The following is an 8,434-nucleotide window of genomic DNA, read 5'->3' as shown; positions in this document are numbered from 1 at the left end:
CAAATTGTGGCAACTCTCTATGGAATGACTTTAGGGGATCTTTACTACAGGCCACGTTTGGATTTTTTTTCTTGAAAAGAGAGTGATTTTGTCTTAAATTCAAGTGGAAAGCATGAGTGGAGATAAGAGAGTTAAGCCATAAACAAAACGTAAGTATCCTAGTGAATTGCAATTCTGTCCCTCTCATCTCCGTCTTGTAGATTTCCTGGCTTCAAGAGTAAGATCAGTTGTTCAGTCACTGACGATAGAATACCAGGCCTTTCTATCTCCCACTCTCTGCTGAAGTTTGTTCCTGTGTGTTATTTCTAGACACTAACCATCTCAATCTCTGACATCCTCTTTTCCTTTTGCCTGGAGTAGGGGCTTAATAAGTGTTTTTTTACTGACTGATCCCACCTACTTGTGCTTCTGATTTTCTGAGATTTCAGTACTATGCCTTTAAGCTGTTACCTTTATCTTCTTCTCAAACCCACCCTTTTAAAATCACATTTTGGTGTTGTTTTTTTCCCATTAGAATATAAGCTCTCTGAGGGCTCCAAATATCCTGAAGATAAAAACTTTTTAAAAAAATTTATGTTTATTGTCTTTCTTTTCTTATTTGTCTATTTATTGGTGGCAGTAAAAGAGGCCAGAAACAGGATCTTCATACAATTGTTCAGTAGAAGTCCCAATTCGGCAAGTAAGCCTGGAAGAAGGAATTAACAGATTCACACACTAATGATTCCCTTTTGGAAAGTGAACAAAAGCAAAACTAATAAAGCCTTTCTTATGGAAATGAACTACATGGAAATGGTAATAACCAGTAGTAATTATGGTCCAAATGAAATCTTTGTCTTCCAACTGACCTGAACTGATTAGGGTTATATGACCAATGGCAAAAGAACATTCTTTTGCATGTAAGGTTACGCTGATGATCAGCAGAAATTTTTTAGTACTTAGGAAAGTGCTTAAGGAACGAAATGAGTAATGACTGTTTTGTATTTTAACATATTTTGATCTTTTCCTTGTTCCAAGTTTCCCATAAATACCATTCCACGTGATGTTGGGGTAGAACGATGGGACAGTGCAAGCTAACCTTAACCTTAATTAATTCTAAGTCTGTTTCTAACCCTAACCCTGGTCTGGATCTTCTCTTTATGTTCCAGGTCCTTACGCCATTCCTTTCCTTTTCCCTCCTTACTTTCCACAGGCATTTTCAAGACACAAGAACAACTCAGTTCCCTACGAATCTGTGGTGTACTCTGCTCCAGACAGTAGGCTGCTACCATTCCTTCCAAGAGATATGAATTTATGAACTTTTAAGGAATTGTAGGGCAGAATTCTAATTTAAGGGGATAGAAGGAACACTTTCCTTGCTTTGGAGTTTCTTACATATTTAAACTAAGTATAACTGTTAGAGTCATGTAAGTCTAACTGACTGCTATCAGTATGATTTTAGTCAGTCAAGAGAAAATATGGTTTATGAGAAAGGATCTCCTGGCTCAATCTAATGAACACGGGAACAAGAATCCCAATTTCACCTGGCCTGTTGTGAGAAGGCACCATTGTGGTCACAGGCAAATTCACAGGGACAGTGACAGACATGTAAGAAAAGAGTGCAGCAAATTGGGCCAAACAAATTGGGAAGTGATAAAGCTACATACAGGAGACAAGATTTCAACTTCATGTAGTGTCTAGGGAACCACAATTCTGATTAGGGACAAATAAAAAGCCTGAGAAAATAGGGGCAAGGTAAGTTTAAACTTAAGTATCTATCTACCAGGGAAGCTGATGAGGGATAGCACTACCAAGCATTCTCACATCCCAATCTTTCCCAAAGGATATAATGGTAAGCATTATCATTATAAACAGATCCTGTTACCATTACCATTATAAACTGAAACAGATCCTGGTGCAATACAGTTGGAAATAAAGCCAAAGGCTCTAAGAGCTGAAGGCCCAGGCTCTCTCCTATAGCTTTTCTGGGTAACCTGATGCATATTCAAAGTCCATAAGGAAGCGATGAACCAGCACTTCTGTTAAATGACAATTAGGGTATTATTATAGCCAGGTCATCCTCTGATCCAACCAACCTCAGAAGCCCAGAGATCATTCATGACTTTTGTGGTTTTATTAGAACATTAACAGTACACACAGGAAATGGGAGAGCATAACTTCCCAACAAAAGATGCAAAGTAAAATGTGGCTGGGGGGGGGGCCTCCTGGTGTGTAAACAGGGGGAGGGGGGTGGAATAGTTAACAAAAGCAGAGTCCAAATCTTTCCTTGCCATCTTCTACCATTTGCTCCCCACACCAAGGCAGTCCCATGGTTGTTCCAAAACAAACAGGTTGGGGAGATGCTAGGTGGGGCTCACTCTGCCTCACTGAAGCGGGTCAGCATGGTCTTGTGCAGAGTTCCCTTGTATGATTCAGATGAGGTGATGCTGTATGAGCTGCCCTGAGAACCTAGGCCAGAGCCTCTCACCCTTGTCTGGGCCTGAGGAGATAGACAAAAAAAGATACTGAAGAGAAATGCCCAGAGTCAGAAGGTCCAAGGCCCACTAGTAACAACACAAAGAAGACAGAGAGAAAAAAGGCAAGATATAAAAAGAAGCCCTCACCTCAATGGGGGTGATGATGCCTTGTTTTTTACGGCCTAGTCCACTGCCTTCTTTCCATCCCATGGCTTGTAGCATGCGACTACCAATGTTGTTGCTACTCAGTCCATCCTGAGCTGACTGTGCAAGACCCCTGCAACAGAGGATAGAGAAGGAAAGGAAGAAAAGAAAAGAAAAAAAAAAAGATGAGTGCCTGAACCTTGAATCCATCTTATCCAGCCCCAATTCCAACCCCAGCACCTACAAAGAAGTGGCAACCATGGTTCCAAATTTTCTCTTTTTGGGCTTTGGAGGCTTAGGAATGCCACACTTTCCTCGGCGTTCTGCCGCTCGGTCTCGATATTTCATCTGCAGATAAGAGAGGAAAAGTTAACAATGGACATAAAAGCAAAGAGAGGGAATAAAGATGGAAAAGAAATACAGATAGAACCTCCATGTCATTCTTCTTCAGTGCCTCAAGTTCATTTTCAGACAGGTGGGCACATCGATGAATCTCTAAGTTTTGCTAGGAAAAGAGGAATATGATGGCATGGGTTCATAATGTAACTTTGTCTCAGATCTATCTGTTACCATTCATCTTAGATTTCTCATCTTCCATACCTTGTGTAGTCCAGAAAATTGCTGATGGCGGATTAATGCCTCCTTGCTAGTGAACTGGCGTCGGCAAAGAAGGCAAGCCAGTTTCTGCCAGTCTGTGAGCCTCTCTTCCCTTTCAGTATTCCGCTCAAGTTCCTCCTCACCGTCACTTTCCCCACTGTATGCAGCCACTAGTCCTCGTGGTGGATTCTACAGAACAAGAACAACATCAACAGACAATTGCAAATAAAAAATGAATAAATCAAACTGCTGAATATTGAGCCATAAAAAAACCAGGAACTCACCCGCCCATCCCTGGTAAGTTTTGGGAGGTCCATGGTGGCATGCCTCTCAGTCAGTGCCCCCTAATAAAACAAGTAAGAAACACAGTTTATTCTTAGGCCACAAATAGAAGTAAAGAGGGAAAGTTATGAGAATAATGAAACAGTCACAGGAGATTTTAGAAGTCAAATTGGCAGAAAAAGAGAGGAAATGGCACCTTCTTCTCAAGGATGGCACAACTAGCATCAGCTGTAGCTGATTCATGCTGTTTATCCAATCGCAGAGCACTAATTGGCTGGAATCTATTTTTAAAGTTTTCCTTCTGCTTATTGAGGCTGCGGGCCCAACGTTCCATGTCCTTAGCAATCTGATAGAGAGGAAATAGTGGACAAGCTGTCAAGCCATGAATACTGCATAACTCCAAAGTCTTAGGCTAAAACACCTATTTGCTCAATTTACTTGTCAGTCTGTTTATTAACAAACATTTATTAAGTGTCTGCTCTGTGCCAGGTACCATTTCAAATACAGAGGACTAATCTTTTCTATTCATCAATTTGTCTGTCCATCTATCTATGCTTTCATTTATAATTAATAATCATTTATTAACCACTTATTAAGAAGCAGGCATAGTGCTAGACACTAGAAAAACAAAGGCAAATCAAACCTTCAGGACGTTTCATTCTATTGAGGAAAATAATATTAAAATTGATAAGGATATGGAATAAGACAAGGACCTGTGATTTCACTGATAAAACAATGTAGGCCTGTACCTTCTCTGAGGTCTCCAGCAAAAGGTTCTAATTTGCCCTGCCTAAGGTCAAATATGTGTGAGATTCTTCCTGGTTCTCTAGCAATTTTATCACACTGCCTTTCACAGGCACTACCAATTAGCAAACTATTCATCAATTATGCGCATTAATTTATTCATTAGTTCTCCTATCTGTTACTGTTAATTCTTGTTTTCATTTGTTTCTTTTCATTCATTTTCACAATGAGTTTTCCATCTATTCATTCTTAATACTGTAATGGAGGGAATTCACCTGTTGTGCTGTCTTGGTCTTATGCTTTTCCTTCTTCTCTTTGCCCTTCTTCAAGATGATCCCTGTGTCCTTTTGCCCATCAGCTACCTGCTCCAGAGCAGGGACATATGTGCATTGTTCTCCATCCCAGTAAAGATATTGCTGACTTTGGGCATTGTAATAATACTATGAATATGGAAAGAAAAGAGAAAGCAAAATGTGGGTTCAGACTGAGTTCCAGGCCAGAACAATATAACCAGATAAAGTACCAGAATCAATCGAAGTCCTCACCTGAGAGGTGGCATCATAGTAGAGTCCAGTCTGAGGATCATAATAGTAGCCTGAAGTCTCATCGTATTGGTAGGTGGAAACATCAGGGATAGCTATAGAAAAAGGAAGCAAAGAACAGTTCCATGATCCTTTCTCTAATAGACCTTAGATCTACATAAGAAGGTAAAGGAAAATGATATACCCTAGGTAGTAAATCACTTAATAAATAAATATTTAAATTAACTAAATGGTTGTATAACAGAGACTATATCCCAACCCCCACTGGAACTCACGGTACAGGCCACAGGAATCCTGAACAGAGGGGCTAGTGGCAGCTGATGATGCAGAGTTAAGCTGAGTTGAGCTCAGAAGCTCTGCCTTCAAAATGGGAGGTGACATAATTGTGTATGACTGGGCCTAGGGAGGGGAAAACAGACAGGAATGTGCTATGTCCCTTCAAGTGAAACGCCTCTATTCCCTTCCCTTGACACTATCTCACCTGGGTATTGGTCACTGTGCCCTGGGTACTGCCCACCTCAGTACCTGACTGCTGACAGACAGTAGACTGGGCATGGTGGAAGGTGTGGATGAGTGGCATGGAGTCTATACCAGGTATGCCAGGCTCCAAGGAACTCTCAGAGCCTGAGGGAGAAGATCAGATGGGTCAGAGCTAAGACTATACTTCTTCCCCACCCCAAAAGTGTAGTTTCACAAGAATTGCTCACCTATTCCGGCCAGGTCCCCTTTGCTACCTGCTACACCCACAGTCTTGGTACTTTTAAGGTAGCTGCTATGGCCATAGAGAGTAGCTTCACTTCTTGGGCCCCAATAGTCCTCATCATGCTGATAGTAGCTGTAGTCAGTCACTGACTCCTCTGAAGCCATCCAGTTTCCTTCCCCACCCTGGGATGTCTGTGAAATTGTGGGAAAAAAATAATTAGCATAAAGGTATAAATACATACCTGAAAAGTGATCCCTTTTTATAAACAGTAAGCAAAAATAGAAATATGTTTTGCAGGTATAACTAATATAATATTACTTGCCTTTTTCACTGGTTGGGCAACAGGGAAAGAATTTGGAACTCAAAATTTAGAAAAAGGAAAAAGAGTAGACCAGTAAGAAAATGCCAAAATTATCTCTATTTGAACTCACAAATTCCTGATTTCAGGTCCAATACAGTATTCTCTACATTATGTTATCTCTATTAGTTTCGGTAAGGTATCAGGATAGTTAATGCACAAAATTCATCAGACTTTTCTATACAATATTAACAAAAATCTGAAAGAAATGACACTAAGAGAAATTCTATTCAAAATACATACAGAAATCCTAAAACACCTTAATCAAAGACATGGAATTTTTGTTGCTACTCAGTCATTTCAGATGTGTTTGACTCTGTGATCCTATTTGGGATTTTCTTGGCACAGATTTTGGAATCCTTTGTGATTGCCTTCTCCAGCTAATTTTACAGATGAAGAAACTAAGGCGAACAGGTTTAAGTGACTTGTCAAAGATTACACAGCCAGTGTTCCGAGACCAGATCTGAACTCTGGTCTTCTTGACTCCAAGCCCAGACCTTCATTCCTTCCAAAGACACATAATAGACATAGCTACAACGTACTCTTTAGGAGCTGCCAAGTGGTGAAGTATATACATCGGTAGGCCAGATAGAAGAAGCCTTGAATTCAAACCTAGCTTCAGAGATTTACTAGCTGCGCCACCTTGGACAGTCTTGAATACCATAGTTTTAAATTTAATATACATTAAAAAGGCTTCAAATACAATCCTCTTTTAATTTTTTTGCATATTAAAATGTTCATTAGTTGACATTTGTTAAGTTCATAATTTTTAATGTTAAAGATTAAGAGAAACTGTAAAATGAAAAAAGTTGTTTCAAAACATCATTAGGGAATGGATATAAAAATGTTACTAGAACCCATTCCCTAAAGATAAATGACTAAAGGTTATAAAACAACAACTTTTAAAAGATAATTTGCAAATTATTAATAATCATATGAAAAATACCCCAAATCACTAAGAAAAATGAAAATCAAAACATCTCTATGATTTCAATAAATTGACAATGATGAAAAAGTTGCCAGGTGAGTGGCAGGAATTCAGATACATGAAAAAATGGTCCAACAACTATTAATATCAATTTAGAATTAACCAAGAAAATAAATTAATATTAAAAAGTGAAAAGAGAAGGGAGGGAAAAAGTGGGAAAGAAAGGCTCAGAGAAAGAAAGGGAGGAAAGAAAAGGAAAATAAAAAGGCAAAAGGCAAAGACTAGGTCCCAGGAACAGCCAAGGAAGATAGGAAATTTCCTAGGGACCACCAGATATCACAAAATCAAAGGAAGACAGAAGATGAAGCAAAAATTCCATATAATAATTTCTTATAAATATATAGTTTTAAGGCTTGCAAATATCACAGAAAGCCTCTTAGAAGGAAACTAAATCACTAAGAGGAGAAATCATTTGTCCAGGATTGCATAGTGACAGAAACAGAATTTTAAGCAAGATCTACATTTTTTTCTGCTGTACCTATTACCTCCAAAGTAACTCTTGGATACACCCCAGGGACAGAACAAACTAGCTCAACCTCAGTCATATATATGGATGGAAAAAAATTGTGAAGACTGTTCATATAACAGCTATCATTTAAACAAACAAATAAACAAAGATGTATGCCAAGAATATCACTCATGACAGAGAAAGACTTTGATGTCATCAGGCAAATAGGGTCATTCAGGTATATGGTAACATTCTCGGAGGCCAAGGGATCTACCTGGAGATGGGAAGGGGATGAGCCTCTGTTGGTGGGGAGGCACAGAAGGTTCAGGGCTTATACCTGTGAGATGGCCCACTGGGCAGCAGCAATTGCTGTACTGGCCACAGAAGCAGCATTGGTACGGTTTCCATCACTGGAGGATATGTCTCTGAAAAGAGAGAAAGGGGATGCATAAAACAGAGGCTGTGAGAGATAGAATGGATGGGAAAAAAATGATGGCTCTTACCTCTTGGAACTTTTGGCAAATTCCACAGTAATTATCTTGCCATCAATAGTGAGGGGGGGTTGCACAGCCTGAAGAATCTGAAGAAGCTGAGCAGCCTCCTTCAGAGAAGGATGAAAAGAAGGGTGAGGTCTAAAGGAAAATCTTACACTAAGCATGATGGAATGGAACAAAAAAAGGAGAAGGATTGAAGGAAGGCCCACCACCCCGGGAGGCCAAGGCCTATCGTCATCAGGCCTGGCCTCCCCCTGTGCCACTCTCACCATGATGGTGGATAACTGGATGAAGGCAAAGCCTCGATTCAGCTGTGTCTGTTTATCTTTGATGACTCGGACATTGGAAGAGGACAGTAAAGCATAGGGCGCCAGAGCCCCTAGGATTGAGTCCATGGTGCTATGAGGATTCAGGTTGTGTAGGATTATGGCTATGGAAAATAAAGGTAGTGTCATTAAAAGGAAGGAAACCAGCTGTGGCTAGATTTGTCCCCCCAAATATCTCTTTCCTCATATGGAATCCTCTCCCCAAAGGCTTCACTCACTGTCATTAGCATTCTCAGAATTGGGCTCAGAGCCCTGGGCCAGAACTCGGGAGGTAAGTAAATTTTGGGTCTGGTACGAGTGACGTAAAGGGAACAGGCCTTGGTTCAGCTCCTGGCCACCGAAAGGCATTGGCTGC

At 40.2% G+C, this 8,434-nt stretch overlaps 1 protein-coding gene across 1 annotated transcript in view; it reads right to left on the bottom strand.

The window, feature by feature from the left end:
- Positions 1 to 2,109: 2,109 nt before the first annotated feature.
- LOC114032019 (RNA-binding protein 10-like) overlaps positions 2,110 to 8,434 on the bottom strand; it is a 25,367-nt gene continuing 19,042 nt past the window's right edge. Inside the window, 16 exon segments of the mRNA XM_027847227.1 lie at positions 2,110 to 2,476; positions 2,601 to 2,730; positions 2,842 to 2,945; positions 3,028 to 3,102; positions 3,198 to 3,383; positions 3,479 to 3,538; positions 3,673 to 3,822; positions 4,496 to 4,660; positions 4,766 to 4,857; positions 5,038 to 5,161; positions 5,244 to 5,386; positions 5,470 to 5,656; positions 7,597 to 7,684; positions 7,763 to 7,860; positions 8,023 to 8,183; positions 8,298 to 8,434. The exon segment at positions 8,298 to 8,434 is cut by the window's right edge and continues 2 nt beyond it. Of these exon segments, the coding sequence (XP_027703028.1) occupies positions 2,351 to 2,476; positions 2,601 to 2,730; positions 2,842 to 2,945; positions 3,028 to 3,102; positions 3,198 to 3,383; positions 3,479 to 3,538; positions 3,673 to 3,822; positions 4,496 to 4,660; positions 4,766 to 4,857; positions 5,038 to 5,161; positions 5,244 to 5,386; positions 5,470 to 5,656; positions 7,597 to 7,684; positions 7,763 to 7,860; positions 8,023 to 8,183; positions 8,298 to 8,434 (2,026 nt within the window). The 3' untranslated portion in view covers positions 2,110 to 2,350.

The sequence above is a fragment of the Vombatus ursinus genome, unplaced genomic scaffold, assembly GCF_900497805.2.
Source record: "Vombatus ursinus unplaced genomic scaffold, bare-nosed wombat genome assembly UNPS02015393.1, whole genome shotgun sequence".
In the NCBI taxonomy this organism is placed as follows: domain Eukaryota; kingdom Metazoa; phylum Chordata; class Mammalia; order Diprotodontia; family Vombatidae; genus Vombatus; species Vombatus ursinus.
Note: the sequence above shows the minus strand (reverse complement) of the source record. Positions and strands in the feature narration are given on the sequence as shown.